This window comes from Oncorhynchus mykiss, chromosome 28, assembly GCF_057628025.1.
Source record: "Oncorhynchus mykiss isolate SJ-2025 chromosome 28, ASM5762802v1, whole genome shotgun sequence".
In the NCBI taxonomy this organism is placed as follows: domain Eukaryota; kingdom Metazoa; phylum Chordata; class Actinopteri; order Salmoniformes; family Salmonidae; genus Oncorhynchus; species Oncorhynchus mykiss.
The window spans coordinates 43556564-43580906 of NC_143049.1; the positions used below are offsets into that span (position 1 = coordinate 43556564).

At 42.4% G+C, this 24343-nt stretch overlaps 1 protein-coding gene across 1 annotated transcript in view; it reads left to right on the forward strand.

Annotated features, from left to right (window-relative positions):
- Positions 1–24343, forward strand: part of LOC110508265 (macrophage mannose receptor 1) — an 81194-nt gene that overhangs the window by 25870 nt on the left and 30981 nt on the right. The window contains exons 7-21 of the mRNA XM_090226043.1: positions 1049–1225; positions 1353–1495; positions 1638–1751; positions 6014–6129; positions 7180–7328; positions 8750–8949; positions 10170–10291; positions 12570–12645; positions 14102–14255; positions 16655–16693; positions 17691–17854; positions 18566–18630; positions 22873–22973; positions 23595–23737; positions 23963–24071. Of these exons, the coding sequence (XP_090082169.1) occupies positions 1049–1225; positions 1353–1495; positions 1638–1751; positions 6014–6129; positions 7180–7328; positions 8750–8949; positions 10170–10291; positions 12570–12645; positions 14102–14255; positions 16655–16693; positions 17691–17854; positions 18566–18630; positions 22873–22973; positions 23595–23737; positions 23963–24071 (1872 nt within the window). The remainder of the gene's footprint in view (positions 1–1048; positions 1226–1352; positions 1496–1637; positions 1752–6013; positions 6130–7179; positions 7329–8749; positions 8950–10169; positions 10292–12569; positions 12646–14101; positions 14256–16654; positions 16694–17690; positions 17855–18565; positions 18631–22872; positions 22974–23594; positions 23738–23962; positions 24072–24343) is intronic.

The window sequence follows — 24343 nt, forward strand, 5'->3', positions numbered from 1 at the left end:
TCTAGTCCAGTCCATGTCAGTCCAGTCCAGGCTAGTCCAGTCCATTTCAGTCCAGCCTAGTCCAGTCCAGTCTACTCCAGTCTACTCCAGTCTAGTCCAGTCCAGTCTAGTCCAGTCCAGGCTAGTCCAGTCCATTTCAGTCCAGTCCAGTCCAGTCCAGTCTAGTCTAGTCCAGTCCAGTCTAGTCCAGTCTACTCCAGTCTAGTCCAGTCTAGTCCAGTCCATTTCAGTCCAGTCTAGTCCAGTCCAGTTCATTTCAGTCCAGTCTCGGCCAGATAATTTCAGTCCAGTCTAGTCCAGTCTAGTCCAGTCTAGTCCATTTCAGTCCAGTCTAGTCTAGTCTAGTCCAGTCCAGTCCAGTCTAGTCCAGTTCATTTCAGTCCAGTCTCGTCCAGTCTAGTCCAGTTCATTTCAGTCCAATCTAGTCCAGATAATTTCAGTCCAGTCTACTCCAGTCCATTTCAGTCCATTCTAGTCCAGTCCAGTCTAGTCCAGTCTAGTCTAGTCTAGTCTAGTCCAGTCCAGTCTAGTCCAGTCTACTCCAGTCTAGTCCAGTCCAGTCCATTTCAGTCCAGTCTAGTCCAGTCCGGTCCAGTTCATTTCAGTCCAGTCTCGGCCAGATAATTTCAGTCCAGTCTAGTCCAGTCTAGTCCAGTCCAGTCTAGTCCAGTAAAGTCCATTTCAGTCCAGTCTAGTCTAGTCTAGTCCAGTCCAGTCCAGTCTAGTCCAGTTCATTTCAGTCCAGTCTCGTCCAGTCTAGTCCAGTTCATTTCAGTCCAATCTAGTCCAGATAATTTCAGTCCAGTCTACTCCAGTCCATTTCAGTCCATTCTAGTCCAGTCCAGTCTAGTCCAATCTACTCTAGTCTAGTCCAGTCTAGTCCAGTCCAGTCTAGTCCAGTTCATTTCAGTCCAGTCTAGTCCAGATAATTTCAGTCCAGTCTAGTCCAGTCCAGTCTAGTCCAGTTCATTTTTGTATTATATTGTTTATTATGGGCGGTGTATTTCTTGTATTCTACAATGTGTTTCCCTTTGTTTGTGATCCACAGAAGTGACAGGTTACTGCTCCAGTCCGTGGATTCCCTACGCTGCCAGGTGCTACCTCCTCCAGCGTACCAAGAAGACCTGGACAGAGGCTCAGACGGAATGTCGGAAGGACGGAGGCGACCTGGCCAGCATCCACAACATTGAGCAGCACAGCTTTGTGATGTCACAGCTGGGATATGGTCAGTGAAACACAGATACGCTCACACGTTAGACAGTCAGTGAAAAGGCTAACTCCAACTCTCCCCTTTCCCTCCTCTCCTCCTCCCCTCCCCTCCTCTCCTCCTCTCCTCCTTTCCTCTGTCCCAGCGGCCGCTGACGAGCTGTGGATCGGGATGAACGATGTCAAGACGCCACTACTGTTTGAGTGGGGTGACCAATCCCCTGTCACCTTCACCAGGTGGGAGGAAGCCATGCCAATGGAGGGCAACTGTGTCCTGGTCAGAGGAGAGGTATGGTACCATCATACCCCTCCACACCCCCTAACCCTAACACCCCCTAACCCTAACACCCCCTAACCCTAACACCCATTTACAACCACACCAACCCTCTCCCTCGTTGACGATGTTCTGTGTGACTGTGTCTGTCTTACAGCAGGGCAGGTGGGCTACTCAGGTGTGTGACAACCAGCGTGGCTTCATCTGTATGAAGAAATCTACCTCCCAACCCTCAGGGGACCCGGTGGACACTAACCCAGGCTGCAAATCGGTGAGTGGACAGCCAGGGGGAGCAGAGGTCAGCCAGGGAGAGCAGAGGTCAGCCAGGGAGAGCAGAGGTCAGCCAGGGAGAGCAGAGGTCAGCCAGGGAGAGCAGAGGTCAGCCAGGGAGATCAGAGGTCAGCCAGGGAGAGCAGAGGTCAGCCAGGGAGAGCAGAGGTCAGCGCTATAGAGCAGAGGTCAGCGCTATAGAGCAGAGGTCAGCGCGTGAGAGCAGAGGTCAGCGCGTGAGAGCAGAGGTCAGCCTGTGAGAGCAGAGGTCAGCGCTATAGAGCAGAGGTCAGCGCTATAGAGCAGAGGTCAGCCAGGGAGAGCAGAGGTCAGCGCTATAGAGCTGATGTCAGCGCTATAGAGCTGAGGTCAACCAGGGAGAGCAGAGGTCAGCCAGGGAGAGCAGAGGTCAGCGCTATAGAGCAGAGGTCAGCGCTATAGAGCAGAGGTCAGCGCTATAGAGCAGAGGTCAGCCAGGGAGAGCAGAGGTCAGCCAGGGAGAGCAGAGGTCAGCCAGGGAGAGCAGAGGTCAGCGCTATAGAGCAGAGGTCAGCCAGGGAGAGCAGAGGTCAGCGCTATAGAGCAGAGGTCAGCCAGGGAGAGCAGAGGTCAGCGCTATAGAGCAGAGGTCAGCGCTATAGAGCAGAGGTCAGCCAGGGAGAGCAGAGGTCAGCCAGGGAGAGCAGAGGTCAGCCAGGGAGAGCAGAGGTCAGCGCTATAGAGCAGAGGTCAGCGCTATAGAGCAGAGGTCAGCGCTATAGAGCAGAGGTCAGCCAGGGAGAGCAGAGGTCAGCCAGGGAGAGCAGAGATCAGCGCTATAGAGCAGAGGTCAGCCAGGGAGAGCAGAGGTCAGCCAGGGAGAGCAGAGGTCAGCCAGGGAGAGCAGAGGTCAGCGCTATAGAGCAGAGGTCAGCCAGGGAGAGCAAAGGTCAGCGCTATAGAGCAGAGGTCAGCCAGGGAGAGCAGAGGTCAGCGCTATAGAGCAGAGATCAGCCAGGGAGAGCAGAGCTCATGCTCTATAGCGCTGATGTTCTCAGGAACAGCCACATATATGGCTCTCCCCACCGGAGAGTGAGGTTCAAGCCTCTATTCAAGCCTTCCTGATGTCACTCCCACTTCTCCACCTCTGTTTCCAACTGTCTGAATAAAGTAGAAAAAAAACACATTCTCTAAATGTGCAAGATTTAGTCAGCTAGCTAGTTGTCAACTGTAGTCCCTGAGCAGATAGATAATCAACATTTACATCAAAAATCTAATCAAATCAAGTGTTATTTGTCACGTGCGCCGAATACAACAGGTGTAGACAATAAAATGCTTAACCAACAATGCAGTTTTAAGAAAAAATAAGTGTTAAATATTTACTAAATAAACTGAAGTAAATAATAAATAAATAAATACAAATAAAAAAAGAAAAAAGAAAATGAAAAAATAACAAATAAACAATGAGCAACAATAAAATAACAGTAAGGAGGCTATATACAGGGGTGCCGGTACAGAGTCAAGGTGCGGAGGCAAAGGTTAATAATGAGGCTATATACAGGGGTGCCGGTACAGAGTCAAGGTGCGGAGGCAAAGGTTAATAATGAGGCTATATACAGAGGGTGCCGGTACAGAGTCAAGGTGCGGAGGCAAAGGTTAATAATGAGGCTATATACAGGGGTGCCGGTACAGAGTCAAGGTGCGGAGGCAAAGGTTAATAATGAGGCTATATACAGAGGGTGCCGATACAGAGTCAATGTGTGTGGGTACAGGTTAGTCGAGGTAATTGAGGGAATATGTGCAGCCGGTAGAGGTAAAGGGACTATGCATAGATAATAAGCAGAGGGAAGCAGCAGCGTCAAAATGGGGGAAAACAGGGGGGGGTAGGTCAATGCAAATAGTCCGGGTAGCACCGGGTAAGGGTAGGGCACCGCCTGGTATAGAGTTCCTGGATGGCGGGGCCGTACGCCCTACCCTCTGTAATGCCTTGCGGTCGGAGGCCGAGCAGTTGCCATACCAGGCAGTGCTGCTGATGGTGCTTCTGTAGAACTTATTGAGGAAAACCATGCCAAATCTTCTCAGTCTCCTGAGGGGGAATAGTGTCTTGTCTTTGGCTGTGCCGGATTAAGTGATATGACATGCTATTCTATAAAATTATTTATCCGTAATTAATATTAACTGATTAAGCTAATCATGTAAATGTAATTAACTAGAGAGTCGGGGCACCACAAAATAATATTTATAGAGCTGTTATCTTCCGAATAAACTCTGAAAGACCTAGTAATATTGTTTTACATCAATAGCAGTCAATATTAATCATCATCTTAATTCAGTCTCATCTGAAAGTTGTAAATTCTTAGTTATCGTCACGAACCCTGGCTAACAAGTTGAATCAGCAATACAAAATTGGGTTTAATTATTTATTTACTAAATACCTAACTAATCACACAGGCTTACACATACACACAATTAATCATAACTTGATTACAAATGACGTCCTAAAGGAAAAAGTCCCTAGCGGGTGGAACTGATATGACAACTTGTTACACAAAATAAAAGGGGCTGGGTTTGAGTGAAAGAGCGGGAAGACTGAGGACCAAAGGGCGAAGCTGTGCTATCGTAAATACAGTATCTTATGCATTCTAAATGACCACCCATTTGGAAAAGGAATATTTACTCTGAGCTGCGCTTCGGTAAGTTGGTGGTAGATGGAAGGCCGTGTTGCCAAACCGAATCCTCTGTCCTTTGAAGAATGTCTCTGGTGGTCAATTGGATACGTTGTAGTAACGTCGTTGTGTGATAGACGGGATACTCTGTCTGTTCCTTCCTAACCCTCATTTGCATCTGCTGTTGCTAACTCAACGGCTAGGAGGTATCACTTTTGTAGTGAATAAGAGTTCAAAGTTCATACAATTCGCAACCGAAGCTCACGCTGATGTTGGCTTCGTTCTGTAGTTATTATCTGAACCATTCTGACATCGGACCGTCGTCCTCACATCCTCGGAACAGGAGGTTATATTGTCGTCAAGGCTTTATATAAGAAGGGAGAGGAGGGCGTGTTTGAAAAGTTTTATAGCCCATATGTCCCTTCACAGGGGTGGGCCACTGATTGAGCAGAGCCCTAATCTTATGAAAACCCAAATTTCCCACATTTCATCCCATCACGAATAATTTCATATTCAAACATTTAAATTGAACAACAATTCCATGTGAATCCGATAACTGTGATGTGTAGACATTCCACTGTAGAGTTTGTCATCTTATCATAAATGAGAATGTCTCAGATGACAACCGAACTGACATCATATTCATGAAGTACCACTGCATATGTTCAATTGATCGGATTACCAGAATATAGTTCATTTCCCCCCACATTCTGATGTTCCCAGAATCTCTATGTTAACCAAGGGTTTTTTGTATGTAACCTCAGTAGGGTAGAGAGAGGAAAAAGGGGGGAAGAGGTATTTATGACTGTCATAAACCTACCCCCCAGGCCAATGTCATGACAAAAGCATTGTCGTGCCCGCTTCACGATTGTCTTGGACCATGAGAGTTTGTTGGTGATGTGGACACCAAGGAACTTGAAGCTCTCAACCTGCTCCACTACAGCCCCGTCGATGAGAATGAGGGCGTGCTCGCTCCTCTTTTTCCTGTAGTCCACGATCATCTCCTTTGTCTTGATCACATTGAGGAATAGGTTGTTATTCTGGCACCACCCGGCCAGGTCTCTGACCTCCTCCCTATAGGCTGTCTCATCGTTGTCGGTGATCAGGCCTACCGCTGTTGTGTCGTCGGCAAACTTAATGAGGATGTTGGAGTCGTGCCTGGCCGTGCAGTCATGGGTGAACAGGGAGGACAGGAGGGGACTGAGCATACACCGCTGAGGGGCCCCCGTGTTGAGGATCAGCGTGGCAGATGCGTTGTTACCTACCCTTACCACCTGGGGGTGTCCCGTCAGGAAATCCAGGATCCAGTTGCAGAGGGAGGTGTTTAGTCCCAGGGTCCTTAGCTTAGTGATGAGCTTTGATGAGCCTTTTTGTTGAACGCTGAGCTGTAGTCAATAAACAACATTCTCACATAAGTGTTCCTTTTGTCCAGGTGGGAAAGGGCAGTGTGGAGTGCAATAGAGATTGCATCATCTGTGGATCTGTTGGGTCGGTATGCAAATTGGAGTCGGTCTAGGATTTCTGGTATAATGGTGTTGATGTGATACATGACCAGCCTTACACCAAGACCAGCTCAACAGCCTAACAGCTGTTTCTGAACCTGTTTGTCTCTCTGAAGCATTGGACCAGGCACGGCTCCTTCTGCTACTTTGTGGGACCAGAGATCAAGACCTTTGATGAGGCCAAAGAGACATGCAAGAGCTCACAGTCATATCTGGCAGATGTTTCTAGCAGGTAAGAACGAAACCCGGATATACTTCTCTATATCAAAAATTTGGGCTAGATGAATTTGGCTAGATAATACATTGTCTAATGATAATGAGTTCCATTATAATGTATATCTTATTTGGTCCACTGTTATGTCATCACAGTTTTTGCACTATACTGAAAGTGCTCCATCTTGATCCCTCGGCTGCTGACACCATTTTAGGGCATTGTATTAACAGTGGACTAAAGGACCAAATGCTAAAATAGAGTTTTTGAGTAAAATATACCTTTAACCATAATGTTTCAATATTGTTATAATGATAATGTGTCCAGGGTGGATAATGATCCATGATAATGATCTATAATCATGTGCCATGAAAATGTTCCATGATAATGATACAATGGTAAAGTCTCAAAATAATGTGTACAGGGTGGATAATGCTACAATGATAATGTCTCAAAATAATGTGTCCAGGGTGGATAATGCCAAATGATAATGTGCCATGATAACAATCCAGGACAATGTTCCATGATAATGCTCACACGATAATGACTTTAAAAAAGAATGTGTTCCGGGTGTATAATGTTATAATAATAATGTTTTCATAATAATGTGTCCAGGGTGGATAATGTCAGAATGATAATGTCTCATAATAATGTGACCAGGGTGGATAATGCTATAATGATGATGTTTTCATAAAAATGTGTCCAGGGTGTATAATGTTACAATAATAATGTTTTCATAATAATGTGCCCAGGTTGGATAATGTCAGAATGATAATATCTCACAATAATGTATCCAGGGTGGATAATGTCAGAATGATAATGTCTCATAATAATGTGTCCAGGGCGGATAATGTTATAATGATAATGTTTTCCTACTAATGTGCCCAGTGTGGATAATGCTATAATGATAATGCCTCACAATAATGTGTCCAGGGTGGATAATGTTATAATGATAATGCCGCATAATAATGTGTCCAGGGTGTATAGTGTTATAATGATAATGTTTTAATTAATACTGTGTCAAGGGTGGATAATGTTATAATTCTAATGTTTTCATAATAATGTGCCCAGGTTGGATAATGCTTTCCTGATCAGCCTGGTTGGGTCCAGGCCAGAGCAACACTTCTGGATCGGACTCTCCAACCAGAACCACATCGACTTCTTCAGCTGGACGAACAGCAACAGGGTCAGGTACACCCACTGGAACGCACAGATGCCAGGTAAAGGACAACCTCAGAGATATATAATAATACTATATATTGTAGTGACAGATGCTAGGTAAAGGACAATGATGGAGATATATAATAATACTATATATTGTAGTGACAGATACCAGGTATAGGACAACCTCAGAGATGTATAATAATACTATATATTGTAGTGACAGATGCCAGGTATAGGACAACCTCAGAGATGTATAATAATACTATATATTGTAGTGACAGATGCTAGGTATAGGACAACCTCAGAGATATATAATAATACTATATATTGTAGTGACAGATGCCAGGTATAGGACAACCTCAGAGATATATAATAATACTATATATTGTAGTGACAGATGCCAGGTATAGGACAACCTATGAGATATATAATAATACTATATATTGTAGTGACAGATGCCAGGTATAGGACAACCTCAGAGATGTATAATAATACTATATATTGTAGTGACAGATACCAGGTATAGGACAACCTCAGAGATATATAATAATACTATATATTGTAGTGACAGATGCTAGGTATAGGACAACCTCAGAGATATATAATAATACTATATATTGTAGTGACAGATGCCAGGTATAGGACAACCTCAGAGATGTATAATAATACTATATATTGTAGTGACAGATGCCAGGTATAGGACAACCTATGAGATATATAATAATACTATATATTGTAGTGACAGATGCCAGGAGTCTCACTACAGTTCTATAGTAGTAGTCTGAATATAGTTCTATAGTAGGAGTCTGACTACAGTTCTATAGTAGGAGTCTCACTACAGTTCTATAGCAGGAGTCTCACTACAGTTCTATAGTAGAAGTCTGACTACAGTTCTATAGTAGGAGTCTCACTACAGTTCTATAGTAGGAGTCTCACTACAGTTCTATAGTAGAAGTCTGACTACAGTTCTATAGTAATAGTCTCACTACAGTTCTATAGTAGGAGTCTCACTACAGTTCTATAGTAGGAGTCTCACTACAGTTCTATAGTAGGAGTCTCACTACAGTTCTATAGTAGGAGTCTCACTACAGTTCTATAGTAGGAGTCTCACTACTGTTCTATAGTAGGAGTCTCACTACAGTTCTATAGTAGGAGTCTCACTACAGTTCTATAGTAGGAGTCTCACTACTGTTCTATAGTAGGAGTCTCACTACAGTTCTATAGTAGAAGTCTGACTACAGTTCTATAGTAGGAGTCTCACTACAGTTCTATAGTAGGAGTCTCATACTACAGTTCTATAGCAGGAGTCTCACTACAGTTCTATAGTAGGAGTCTCACTACAGTTCTGTAGTAGGAGTCTCACTACAGTTCTACTATATAACTGAATCTCATTGAACATGGTAATAGGTGCTCTTAGCTGTGAACCTGAATGTTGCTCTGTATTTGTGTTCTCTCTTTACGTCAACTTTGACCTCAGGCAGTCGACAGGGTTGTGTGGCCATGACAACAGGGCCTCTAGCTGGATTATGGGATGTGCTGAGCTGCACCAATCAGGAGAAGTATATCTGTAAACACCTGGCAGAAGGAGCGGGGCCAACACCAGAACCAATCACGCCTGTCCCTCCCAGGTGCCATGAGGGCTGGTTTCCTGTGGGGTCTCGGAACTACTGCTTCAAGGTAGACATAACTTAGAATGAAATGTGAAAGGAATGTAATATAATATGACACAATAGATCTGGTAGAAGATAATAGAAAAACCAACCGTTCTTTTGTATTTGTTTTGTACCATCATCTTTGAAATGACCATAATTTATTATTCCAGCCCAGGTACAATTTAGATTTTAGCCACTAGATGGCATCAGTGTATTGCAAAGTGTTAGACTGATCCAATGAACCATTGCATTTCTGTTCAAAATTCAAGACTGCCCTAATGTGCCTAATTTGTTTATTAATAACTTTTCTTGTTCAAAATTGTGCACTCTCCTCAAACAACAATAGCATGGTATTCTTTCACTGTAATAGCTCCTGTAAATTGGACAGTGCAGTTAGATTAACAAGAATTTAAGCTTTCTGCCAATATCAGATATGTCTATGTCCTGGGAAATGTTCTTGTTACTAACAACCTCATGCTAATCGCATTAGCCTACGTTAGCTCAACCGTCCCGTGGAAGGGACACCTATCCAGAAGATGTTTGAATGTGGTTCCTCCTCATTTGTAATCTATACAGCCAGGTTCTACAATATAGCAACATATTAATAATATCGGACATTTAGGAGACGCTTTTATCCAGTCATGCATGCATGCATGTTACAGTATGGGTGGTCTCGGGAATCAAACCCACTATCCTGGTCTTGCAAGCACCATGTCCTACCACCTGATCTACAGAGGTTATAGGTCATTTAGGACAATGACCTGGTTTGTCGTTACTTCAGGATCTCTTCCTAACGGTAACAGATCATGATCCAGAGACAGTCTGTGATATAAGGATCTCTTCCTAATGGTAACAGATCATGATCCAGAGACAGTCTGTAATATAAGGATCTCTTCCTAACGGTAACAGATCATGATCCAGAGACAGTCTGTGATATAAGGATCTCTTCCTAACGGTAACAGATCATGATCCAGAGACAGTCTGTAATATAAGGATCTCTTCCTAACGGTAACAGATCATGATCCAGAGACAGTCTGTGTATTAAATGACAGTCTCTTCCCTGTGTAGTGTCCATGGGGCTCTAGTCAATAGTAGTGCACTACCCATAGGGCTCTAGTCAATAGTAGTGCACTACCCATAGGGCTCTAGTCAATAGTAGTGCACTACCCATAGGGCTCTGGTCTAAAGTAGTGCACTACCCATAGCGCTCTGGTCTGCACTGAATAGGTTGTCTGTCTGGTCCAGTTCTTTACAGGGCCTCGCGAAGATGAGAAGACCTGGTTTGAGGCTCGGGACTTCTGCAGGGTGATTGGAGGAGACCTACTCAGCATCCACAGTTCTACGGACCTCCAGTCTATGCATCATGTGTAAGTTCTTCAACCTCACTCAGATATTCCAACTCACACCTTTATCGGTTAGCAACGGCTCCAGCCCCCAATAATCTTCGACAGGTCTTATTCTAGGATCCAAAGAGTCAACATATACAGGTTTAATAACATGTTTGTTGCCTGTAATGGATTAATAACATGTTTGTTGCCTATACAGGTTTAATAACATGTTTGTTTCCTATACAGGTTTAATAACATGTTTGTTGCCTATACAGGTTTAATAACATGTTTGTTTCCTATACAGGTTTAATAACATGTTTGTTGCCTATACAGGTTTAATAACATGTTTGTTGCCTATACAGGTTTAATAACATGTTTGTTGCCTATACAGGTTAAATAACATGTTTGTTGCCTATACAGGTTTAATAACATGTTTGTTTCCTATACAGGTTTAATAACATGTTTGTTTCCTATACAGGTTTAATAACATGTTTGTTTCCTATACAGGTTTAATAACATGTTTGTTGCCTGTAAAGGTTTAATAACATGTTTGATGCAGTATGTGACAGTTCTATTTCCACCTTCTTCCAGGTTTCTCAAACCTTGTCCACTAGGTGGGACCCCCGACATACCAATAATGTAATACTGCTAACTCACACTGACAGAAGTTGTATTCCCTGCCATGGTGATAATATAGTAATGTTTTGGATACTGTAGCCATGGTGATAATTTAGTAACGTTTTGGATACCGTAGCCATGGTGATAATATAGTAATGTTTTGGATACTGTAGCCATGGTGATAATTTAGTAATGTTTTGGATACTGTAGCCATGGTGATAATTTAGTAACGTTTTGGATACCGTAGCCATGGTGATCAAATAGTATTGTTTTGGATCCCGTAGAAAAGGTAATAATAATAATATAGTAATGTTTTGGATACCGTAGCCATGGTGATAATATAGTATTGTTCTGGATACCGTAACCATGGTGATCAAATAGTATTGTTTTGGATCCCGTAACCATCGTGATAATATAGTATTGTTTTGGATATCATAACCATGGTGATAATATAGTTTTGTTTAGGATACTGTAGCCAAATCAAATGTATTTATATAGCCCTTCTTACATCAGCTGATATCTCTAAGTGCTGAACAGAAACCCAGCCTACAACCCCAAACAGCAAGCGATGCAGGTGTTGAAGCACGTTGGCTAGGAAAAACTCCCTAGAAAGGCCAAAACCTAGGAAGAAACCTAGAGAGGAACCAGGCTATGAGGGGTGGCCAGTCCTCTTCTGGCTGTGTTGGGTGGAGATTATAACAGAACATGGCCAAGATTCTGAAATGTTCATAAATGAGCAGCATGGTCAAATAATAGGTCTGGGACAGGTAGCACGTTCGGTGAACAGGTCAGGATTCCATAGCTACAGGCAGAACAGTTGAAACTGGAGCAGCAGCACGGCCAGGTGGACTGGGGACAGCAAAGAGTCATCATGCCATGGTCCTAGGGCTCAGGTCCTCCGAGAGAGAGAAAGAAAGAGAGAATTAGAGAGAGCATACTTAAATTCACACAGGACACCAGATAAGACAGGAGAAGTACTCCAGATATAACAAACTGACCCTAGCCCCCCGACACAAACTACTGCAGTATAAATACTGGAGGCTGAGACAGGAGGGGTCAGGAGACACTGTGGCCCCATCCGTTGATACCCCCGGACATGGCCAAACAGGAAGGATATAACCCCACCCACTTTGCCAAAGCACAGCCCCCACACCACTAGAGGGATACTTCAACCACCAACTTACCATCCTGAGACAAGGCCGAGTATAGCCCACAAAGATCTCCGCCACTGCACAACCCAAGGGGGGGGTGCCAACCCACACAGGAAGATCACATCAGTGACTCAACCCACTCAAGTGACGCACCCCTCCTAGGGACGGCATGAAAGAGCCCTAGTAAGCCAGTGACTCAGCCCCTGTAATAGGGTTAGGCAGAGAATCCCAGTGGAAAGATGGGAACCGGCCAGGCAGAGACAGCAAGGGTGGTTCGTTGCTCCAGAGCCTTTCCGTTCACCTTCATACTCCTGGCCCAGACTACACTCAATTATATGACCCACTGAAGAGATGAGTCTTCAATAAAGACTTAAAGGTTGAGACCGAGTCTGCGTCTCTCACATGGGTAGGCAGACCATTCCATAAAAATGGAGCTCTATAGGAGAAAGCCCTGCCTCCAGCTGTTTGCTCGATAATATGTGATAATGTAGTATTGTTCTGGATACCGTAACCATGGTGATAATATAGTATTGTTTTGTATACATTAGCCATGGTGGGACTTCCTGGATCGGTCTGAGTGCTCAGGATCCCAACACTGGCTACGCCTGGACTGATGGGTCGCCAGTGAGTTATGTTCACATAATAATACTACTACTACTACTAATTATAATACTAATAGTAATACTACAACTACTACTACTACTAGTAATACTACTACTACTACTGCTACTAATAGTGATACTACTACTACTACTTCTTCTAAAATAATAATAATAATAGTAATACTACTACTACTAACATAAATACTACTACTACTACTACCAATAGTAATACTACTACTAATACTAGTACTACTACTAATGATATACAATACTACGAATAGTAATACTAATAGTAATACTAGTAATACTACTACTACTAGTAATTATAATACTAGTAGTAATACTACTACAACTACTGCTACTAATAGTAATATTACTACTACTACTACTAATAGTAATAATGTTAGTAATACTACTATTACTACTACTACTTCTAACATAATAATAATAATAGTAATACTACTACTACTACTACTAACATAAATACTACTACTACTACTACCAATAGTAATATTACTACTAATACTAGTACTACTACTAATGATATATAGTACTACTAATAGTAATACTAATAGTAATAATAGTAATACTAATACTACTACTACTACTAGTAATACTACCACTACTAATAATAGTAATACTGCTACTACTACTACTAATAGTAATTCTACTACAATCTATAATACTAATAGTAATACTACTACTACTACTAATACTAGTACAACTACTAATTATAATACTAATAGTACTACTACTACTACTAGTAATACTATTACTTCTACTAATGGTAATACTTCTACCTTTACTACTAAGTCATTCTACTACTAATTATAATACTAGTAGTAATACTACTACCACTACTATTAATACTACTACTACTGTGACTAATAGTAATACTACTACTACTACTAGTAATAGTACTACTACTGCTACTAATAGTAATACTTCTACTACTACTAATAGTAATACTTCCACTACTGCTAATACTAGTAATACTACTACTACTGCAACTAATAGTAATACTACTACTTCTACTACTAATAGTAATGCTACTACTACTACTACTTATAATAGTAATACTACTAGTACTACTACTACTTCTATTTATAATGAATACTAATACTACTGCTACTAAAAGTAATACTACTACTACTGCTACTAATAGTAATACTGCTACTAATACGAATACTACTACTACCACTGCTGCTACTAATAGTAATACTACAACTAATAGTAATACTGCTAGTAATAGTAATACTACTACTACTACTAATAGTAATACTACTACTACTACTAATAGTAGTACTACTACTAATAGTAATACTGCTAGCAATAGTAATATTACTACTACTAATAGTAATACTTCTACTACTACTAATAGTAGTACTACTACTAATAGTAATACTGCTAGCAATAGTAATATTACTACTACTACTACCTCATGGGAAAGTTTCTCTTACAAATGTGTTTGTCCTCAGCTGTCCTTCCAACACTGGATGGAGGGGGAACCCAACAACTACAACGGCGTGGAGTCCTGTGCTGAGATGAGGAACTCTTACTGGGATGAAGAGGGATCCTGGAACGATGTAAACTGTGAGGACTACAATAACTGGCTGTGTGAGATCCCTAAAGGTAATGTAATGTAATGTATGGCTACAATAACTAATGTAATGTATGGAGTCTCTCAAAATGAATAAAGAAAACATTTAATTGAAAAAGAAGAAAAAAAGAAAATCTAAAAATAACAAATAATTAAAGAGCATCAATAAAATAACAGTAGCGAGGCTATATGGGGCTACCGAGTGGCGCAGCGGTCTAAGGCACTGCATCTCAGTTGCCATACCAGGCGTTGATGCAACCAGTCAGGATGCTCTTAGTGGTGCATCTGTAGAACTTTCTGAGGATCTGAGGATCCATGAGACACCTTTTCAGCCTACTGAGGGGAATAGCAGTTGTCGTGCTCTCTTCATGACTGTCTTGGTGTGTTTGGACCATGATAGTTTGTTGGTGATGTGGACACCAAGGAACTTGAAGCTCTCAACCTGCTCCACTACAGTCCTGTCGATGAGAATTGGGGCGTGCTTGGCCCTCCTTTTCCTGTAGTCCATGATCATCTGCTTTGTCTTGATCACGTTGAGGGAGAGGTTGTTCTCTTTGCACCACACGGTCAGGTCTCTGACCTCCTCCCTTTAGGCTGTCTCATCGTTGTCGGGGATCAGGTCTACCACTGTTGTGTCATCAGCAAACTTAATGATGGTGTTGGAGTCATGCTTGACCACGCAGTCGCGGGTGAACAGGGAGTACAGGAGGGGACTGAGCCCGCACCCCTCAGAGGCCCCTGTGTTGAGGATCAGCGTGGCAGATGTGTTGTTACTTACCATTTCCACCTGGGGGCGGCCCATCAGGAAGTCCAGGAAACAGTTGCAGAGGGGGGTGTTTAGTCCCAGGGTCCTTAGCTTAGTGATGAGCTTTGAGGACACTATGGTGTTGAACGCTGAGCTGTAGTCAATGAATAGCATTTTCACGTAGGTGTTCCTTTTGTCCACGTGGGAAAGGGCAGTGTGGAGTGCAATAGAGATTGCGTCATCTGTGGATCTGTTGGGGCGGTATGCAAATTGGAGTGGGTCTAGTGTTTCTGGGATAATGGTGTTGTGAGCCATGACCAGCCTTTCAAAGCACTTCATGGCTATAGATGTGAGTGCTGCGGGTCGGTCGTCATTTAGGCAGGTTACCTTGGTGTTCTTGGGCACAGGCTCTATGGTAATCTGCTTGAAACATGTTTCATGTTTCATGTTCCATCCTGGTAATCCGTCTGGCCCTGCGGCCTTGTGAATGTCGACCTATTTAAAGGTCGTTCTCACATCGGCTACGGAGAGCATGATCACACAGCCGTCCAGAACAGCTGGTGCTCTCATGCATGCTTCAGTGTTGCTTGCCTCAAAGCACGCATAGAAGTCAGTTAGCTCGTCTGGTAGGCTCACTGGGCAGCTCGCGGCTGTGATTCCCTTTGTAGTCTGTAATAGTTTGCAAGCCCTGCCACATCTGACGAGCATCGGAGCCGGTGTAGTGGAATTCAATCTTTGTCCTGTATTGATGCTTTGCCTGTTTGATGGTTCATTGAAGGGCATAGCGGTATTTCTTACAAGTTTCCGGGAAAGAGTCCCGCTACTTGAAAGCGGCAGCTCTACCCTTTAGCTCAGTGCAGATGTTGCCAGTAATCCATAGCTTCTGGTTGAGGTATGAATGTACTGTGGGGACGACGTCGTCGATGCACTTATTTTTTTATTTTTTTTTATTTTTATTTTACTCTTTCAGAACATCAGCTGAATGGATTTGGGAGAAGGAGAAATGGGGAAGGCTTGGGCGAGTTGCTGTTGGGGGTGCAGTGCTGTTGACAGGGGTAGGAGTAGCCAGGTGGAAAGCATGGCCAGCAGTAGAAAAATGCTTATTGAAATTTTCAAATTATTAATTATTGATGAAGCCATTGACTGATGTGGTGTACTCAATGCCATCGGAAGAATCCCTGAACATATTCCAGTCTCTGCTAGTAAAACAGTACTGTAGCTTAGCATCTGCGTCATCTGAACACTTCCAAATTGAGCGAGTCACTGGTACTTCCTGCTTAAGTTATTGCTTGTAAACAGGAATCAGGTGGATAGTTATGGTCAGATTTGCCAAATGGAGAGCGAGGGAAATCTTTGTATGTGTCTCTGTGGGTGGAGTAAAGGTGGTCTAGTGTTTTTTTTCTTCTCTGGTTGCACATGTAACATGCTGGTAGAAATTAGGTAAAACTGATTTGTTTCCCTGCGGCCACTAGGTGGTTGTGGTTGTGGTCAAAAGTGCAACACTAGAAAAGGAAGACATTCAGGATGTATCGCCTCTGTCTGTGGGATGGAAGTATTTTAGTCGACCTCACGTGCATGAATAGTAACCTTACTGGGACCAGAAGGCTTTAGCTTGGTGAGCTAACACAGTCTTCTCTCTCCTCCTGTCTTCTACATTATCCTCCTCTTTTCTCTGTGGCATTACAGGAGTGACCCCACTACCTCCTCCCAACAACACCATCCCTGGTAAGTCCCCTTGACAGTACGCATCCCATAGCTCCCAGGACTCCCTGGAAAATATTGGCAAGTGTCGATGAGTTGTCGATCACTCTTAATTTAATGAATAAATGAATGAGCTCACCACATTAAAAGTATAAATATTTTGAGGACGCATTGCAGAATGCTAGTGTGAACTTTGGAACGCAGTCCAAAAGAACTCTGACAAGTCGAGAGACCTAGCGGACAAGTCCCCTCAAGAGACCGAGCAGACAAGTCCCCTCTAGAGACCTAGCGGACAAGTCCCCTATAGAGACCGAGCGGACAAGTCCCCTCTAGAGACCGAGTGGACAAGTCCCCTCTAGAGACCGAGTGGACAAGTCCCCTCTAGAGTCCGAGCGGACAAGTCCCCTCTAGAGACCGAGCGGACAAGTCCCCACTAGAGACCGAGCGGACAAGTCCCCACTAGAGACCGAGCGGACAAGTCCCCTCTAGAGTCCGAGCGGACAAGTCCCCTCTAGAGACCGAGCGGACAAGTCCCCACTAGAGACCGAGCGGACAAGTCCCCACTAGAGACCGAGCGGACAAGTCCCCACTAGAGACCGAGCGGACAAGTCCCCACTAGAGACCGAGCGGACAAGTCCCCTCAAGAGACCGAGCGGACAAGTCCCCTCTAGAGACCGAGCGGACAAGTCCCCTCTAGAGACCGAGCGGACAAGTCCCCTCTAGAGACCGAGCAGACAAGTCCCCTCTAGAGACCGAGCAGACAAGTCCCCTCTAGAGATGACATTAGCAGGTTAGTCCCTTCTCTAGAGACTACACCAAGCAAATAAGTCCCTTCTCTAGAGACTACACCAAGCAAATAAATCCCCTCTCTGGAGACTACACCAAGCAAATATGTCCCCTTATCTGCTTGGTCTCTAGAGAGGATTAATCTGCTTGGTCTCTAGAGAGGACTAATCTGCTTGGTCTCTAGAGGGGACTTAATTGCACATAACTTATATGAGTATTTTCTAACCCTGTCTAGAGTATAATGTGACAGAGGATGGCTGGCTGGAGTATGGAGGCTCTCAATATTACTTTAATACTGAAGTGCTGGCCATGGAGAATGCCAGACACTACTGTCAGCAGAGGCATGGGGACCTTGTTGTTATCAACGGACTAACAGAAAATACATTTCTGTGGAAAGAGGTAAACACCTATAGTTTCGCTATAGTCCTGCCTTCAAACACATTGGCAGAGCTATATACACAAGTGGTGTATAGTGCTTAGGTAAAAATACTTTAAAGTACTACTTAAGTCGTTTTTGGGGTATCTGTTCTTTACATTTATATTTTTTGACAACTTTTACTTTTCCTTCACTACATTCCTAAAAGAAATGATGTACTTTTACCTCCATACATTTTCCCTGACACCCAAAAGTAATGTTTTGAATGCTTAGCAGGACAGTCCAATGGTCCAAATCCTCTGCCTCTCATCTGGCAGACTCACGGCCTCACGGAACACAAAGGCTTCATTTGTAAATTATGTGTTGGAGTGTGCCCCCTGCTATCCGTATATAAAAAAGATTTGCTTAATATAAGGATTTTGACATTTACTTTTGATACTTAAGTGTTTTTAAAAAGATACTTTTAGACTTTTACTTAAGTAGTATTTTACTGGGTGACTTTCATTTTATATTAAGGTATCTTTACTTTTACTCAATTATCACAATTGGGTAATTTTTCCACCACTGAAATACACTGAATCAACAAAACATTAAGAACACCTTTCTAATATGGAGTTGCACCTCCTTTTGCCCTCAGTTGGTCAGGGCTTGGACTCTACAAGGTGTTGAAACGGACGCTGGCCCATGTGGACTCCAAGACAGCTTGTCCCTAATGCTAATTGCTCTTTTTTCAGATCAATAAAGAGCAATTAGGAAGCCATTACATCGGGCTCACAGTTGATCTTGATCGCTCTTTCGGGTGAGTATAAAATGAGTAAAAGAAGATTATCAAACAGAGAAAAATAAAACGTTTTTTATATCACTTCTAAACTAGTGGTGTCAAACTGCTGTTCTATTGCTGCATTCATAACCTTCTAGAAACTCTGAAATACGAGCTTCCTTTCTGGGAGAAATCGGTTTGAAAGGACCTTTTTCTTGATACTAGCCATCCCGCATGCGGGAGCGTAACGTAGCCTCAAACGAATTAGCATAACGCAGCGGACATAAATCTTCCTAGAAAATTCTCCTATTCATGAAAATCACAAATGAAATATATTGAGACACAGCTTAGCGTTTTGTTAATCACACTGTCATTGTGTATGTTTATCATGGCATAATGCTATGGCTAGTGTTAGGGTTGCGTAAATTCGAATCTGGTATCAGGATAAATATAACAATGAGTCACTGATTTTATACTATGTATTTTTTATTAGCTAAGTAATAAATGGCAAGTGCAACTTTCGTATATACGGGCTCACTGTAATACCACGCAGGGCAGAACAGAGAACTGACAAGATGTATGTAAACAGTATTCTTTATACTGTGATAGACAGTTCCAACCCGTCTGTTGGCCTATCACAGTAGAGGCTGGGCGTGGTTTAACCTTTCTGATCTCCCCATCCCGGATCCGGGTTCATGAATACAGACTCAAGCTCATTACCATAACGCAACGTTAACTATTCATGAAAATCGCAAATGAAATGAAATAAATATGCTAGCTCTCAAGCTTAGCCTTTTGTTAACAACACTGTCATCTCAGATTTTCAAAATATGCTTCTCAACCATTGCAAAACAAGCATTTGTGTAACAGTATTGATGGCTAACGTAGCATTTAGCATTAGCATTCAGCTGGCAACATTTACACAAAAAAACAGAAAAGCATTCAAAAAAATAATTTACCTTTGAAGAACTTCAGATGTTTTCAATGAGGAGACTCTCAGATAGCAAATGTTCAGTTTTTCCTGAAAGATTATTTGTTTAGGACAAATCGCTCCGTTTTCTGCGTCACGTTTAGCTATGAAAAAACCCCTGTATCCAGGATTGTGTAAATCTATCAGCAAGCTCATTAGCATAACACAACGTTAACTATTTATGAAAATCGCAAATGAAATGAAATAAATATGCCATCTCTCAAGCTTAGCCTTTTGTAAACAACACTGTCATCTCAGATTTTCAAAATATGCTTCTCAACCATAGGAAAACAATCATTTGTGTAAAAGTAGCTAGCTAGAGTTAGCATTTCGCGTTAGCATTTAGCGTTAGCATTAGCGTTAGCATCCAGCACGCAACATTAACAAAAACATAAAAGCCTTCAAATAAAATAATTTACCTTTGAAGAACTTCTGATGTTTTCAATGAGGATACTCTCAGTTAGATAGCAGATGCTCAGTTTTTCCAAAAAGATTCCTTGTGTATTAGAAATAGCTCCGTTTTATACATCACATTTGGCTACCAAAAAAAATCCATAAATTCAGTCCTCAAAACGCAAACTTTTTTCCAAATTAACTCCATAATATCGACTGAAAACATGGCAAACGTTGTTTAGAATCAATCCTCAAGGTGTTTTTCACATATCTCTTCATTGATACATCGTTCTTGGACACATGCTTTCTCTCCTGAATCCCAGGAGAAAATGACCGCACCTGAAGATTACGCACAAATTTAGACAAAGGACACCGGGCGGACCTCTGGAAAATGTAGTCTCTTATGGCCAATCTTCCAATGATATGCCTACAAATACGTCACAATGCTGCTAAGACCTTGGGCGAAGACAGAAAGTGTAGGCTCATTCCTTGCGCAATCACAGCCATATAAGGAGAGAATGGAAAACAGAGCTTCAGAAATTCTGCTAATTCCTGGGTGATGCATCATCTTGGTTTCGCCTGTAGAATGAGTTCTGGGGCACTTACAGACAAAATCTTTGCAGATTCTGAAACTTCAGAGTGTTTTCTTTCCAAAACTGTCAAGAATATGCATAGTCGAGCATCTTTTCGTGACAAAATATCGCGCTTAAAACGGGAACGTTTTTTATCCAAAAATGAAATAGCGCCCCTAGAGCTCTACTTGCTCAGCCTCTTGGCGCTTCTGTTGATAGATGTAACTGTTGCTGTGAAGAACATCCATGCGCTCATGCTCGATACCGTTATCTCGCACCTGGCTCCTGTTATCTAACAAAAGACCGCTTGTTCTGCAACACCCCGTTCTGAATGTGCCCCCCCCAACTCATTGAACAGTTCCTGTCTTCATGCTTCTCTGTATTTTTCCATCATGAGAAAGGCCCATGGCCCTGAAACTGTTAACAATGTTTCAAGTCAGCTATGTTGCATAACACATACATACATCCACACAAGCCAACAGCAGATAATATTCAATCATATATATGGTAATGGCTATAATGTAAAACACAGAATCCAACACTAGGCTCTGCTGGCATCAGGCAACATTTTCACGAAAATAAGAAAAGCAACCAAATTAAATAATTTACCTTTGAAGAACTTCGGATGTTTTCACTCAGGAGACTCCCAGTTAGATAGCAAATGTTCCTTTTTTCCAAAAATATTATTTTTGTAGGCGAAATAGCACCCGTTTTTTCGTCAGGTTTGGCTGAGAAATCGACCGGAAAATGCAGTCACTACAACGCCAAACTTTTTTCCAAATTAGCTCCATAATATCGACAGAAACATGGCAAACGTTGTTTAGAATCTATCCACAAGGTGTTTTTAACATATCTATTTGATAATATATCCGTCGAGACAATTGGTTTCTCATAAGAAGCGATTGGAAAAATGTCTACCTCAGTACTTTACGCAAGATTTCCTGCGGGAGACATCATGTGACCACTTGCTAAATGTGGTCCCTTACGGCTATTCTTCAACATAAGTGCGTAAAAAGACGTCACAATGCTGTAGTCACCTTGGGGAATACGTAGAAAACGTAAGCTCATTCGTAGCTCATTCAAAGCCATATAAGGAGTCATTGGCATGAGGCGGTTTCAAAAAATGCGGCACTTCCTGATTGGATTTGTATCTGGGTTTCGCCTGTAACATCAGTTCTGTTGCACTCACAGACAATATCTTTGCAGTTTTGGAAACGTCAGAGTGTTTTCTATCCAAAGCTGTCAATTGATTTATTCCTCATTCTGTTGTTACAGCCTGAATTCAAAATGGATTAAATAGTATTTTTTCTCTCACAAGTCAACACACAATACCCCATAATGACAAAGTACAAACTTGTTTTTAGAAATGTTTACACATTTATTGAAAATGAAATACAGACATATCTAATTTACATAAGTATTCCCACCTCTGAGTGAACACATGTTAGAATCACCCTTGGCAGCTATTACAGCTGTGAGTCTTTCTGGGTCTCTAAGAGCTTTCCACACCTGGATTCTGCAACATTTACCCATTATTCTTTTAAGCAACTCCAGTGTAGATTTGGCCTTGTGTTTTAGGTTATTGTTCTGCTGAAAGGTGAATTCATCTCCTAGTGTCAGGTGGAACGCAGACTGAACCAGGTTGTCCTCTAGGATTTTGCTTGTGCTACGCTCCATTCCATTTAATTTTATCCTGAAAACCTCCCCAGTCCTTAACGATGACAAGCATACCCATAACATGATGCAGCCACCACTATGATTGAAAATGTGAAGAGTGGTACTCAGTAATGTGTTGTATTGGATTTTCCCCAAACATAACACTTTGTATTCAGGACAAAAAGTTAAATGCTTTGCCATTTTCTTTTGCCAAATTACTTTAGTGCCTTGTTGCCTTATTTTCTGTTCAGTACAGGCTTCCTTCTTTTCACTCTATCATTCAGGTTAGTATTGTGATTGTTGATCCATCCTAAGTTTCCTCCTATCACAGCCATTACACTGGTTTAATGTCACCATTGACCTCATGGTGAACTCCCTGAGTGGTTTCCTTCCCCTCCAGCATCTTAATTATGGGCGCCTGCATCTTTGTAGTGACTGGGTGTACACCATCCAAAGTGTAATTATGCACCATGCTCAAAGGGATATTCAGTATCTTATGTTTTGTGTTCTTAGTTCTCATGTTCTTGTGTTCTGAGTTATTGTGTCCTGTGTTCTGAGTTCTCATGTTCTTGTGTTCTGAGTTCTTGAATCCTTGTGTTCTGAGTTATTGTGTTCTGAGTTCTCATGTTCTTGTGTTCTGAGTTCCTGAATCCTTGTGTTCTGAGTGATTGTGTCCTGTGTTCTGTCCAGGTGGATGGACGGTTCCCCAGTAGTATTCCAGAGATGGGATAACAACCAGCCGGACTTCAAGAACAACGATGAGAACTGTGTTGTCATGTCCAGCTCCATGGGTGAGCTAAAGATGAGGCCCATAAATGTTCCTCTCTTATAAGAACTTCCATTGAGTTATTTTCATTCTGAATCTTGGGGCTGGTTACCACATAACTCAATGGCATGATTAGGTCTACTATAACTGTGTGTCTAAGTGTTCAGGTTTCTGGCTTGACTATAACTGTGTGTCTGAGTGTTCAGGTTTCTGGCTTGACTATAACTGTGTCTCCAGGTTTCTGGCATGACTATAACTATGTGATTGAGTGTTCAGGTTTCTGGCATGACTATAACTGTGTGTCTGTGTCTCCAGGTTTCTGGCATGACTATAACTATGTGTCTGTGTCTCCAGGTTTCTGGCATGACTATAACTGTGTGTCTGTGTCTCCAGGTTTCTGGCATGACTATAACTGTGTCTCCAGGTTCCTGGCATGACTATAACTATGTGTCTGTGTCTCCAGGTTTCTGGCTTGACTGTAACTGTGTGTCTCCAGGTTTCTGGCATGACTATAACTGTGTGTCTGTGTCTCCAGGTTTCTGGCATGACTATAACTGTGTGTCTGTGTCTCCAGGTTTCTGGCATGACTATAACTGTGTGTCTCCAGGTTTCTGGCATGACTATAACTATGTGTCTGTGTCTCCAGGTTCCTGGCATGACTATAACTGTGGCACTGAAATGAGGTCCATCTGTGAGAGGAGTGGTTCCCCCCCAGTGAACAGCACCGTGCCCCCTACTGCCCCCCCCACAGGAGGCTGCCCCCCGGAATGGGTCCGCTACCAGTCTAAGGTCAGTAAGAGGAGAGAATGGATCCTAAGGTCAGAGATCAAAGGTTACACAGGAAGAGTGTTAAAATACTGATTATGTAATAATAATATGTTGAATGTCTTTCACATGAAAACAGGCGATACAGTTTTACAACAGGCTTTGAGAATGAAAGTCAAACTCAAAGTGTTTGCCTATAATCAATCAACTTGAATCAACTTGATGTATTGCTTATTGATTTGATTATAGTGCTACAAATTGATTGGATACCGGGTGCCTTGTACCTGGCTCGAGGCCAGATCGTACTGCCAATCCATGGGAGCTAACCTGGCGTCCATCGCCAGTAGGCGGGAGCAAGGTGAGATTATTTTAACCTGTAAATGACCCCTCGTCTGTGGCGGTCTAAGACCCTCCCTCTGGAGTACATGTAAGACCATAGCTCTTTCTCCTACCTATCACCTCTATTGATCCTAAAACATACTTTAAAAACAAATCAGTGGTGAAAGAAGTACCCAATTTTTATACGTCAGTAAAAGTAAAGATGCGTTAATAGAAAATGACTGAAAATGATGAGAAAATTCAAAGTCACCCAGTAAAATACTACTTGAGTAAAAGTCTAAAAGTATTTGG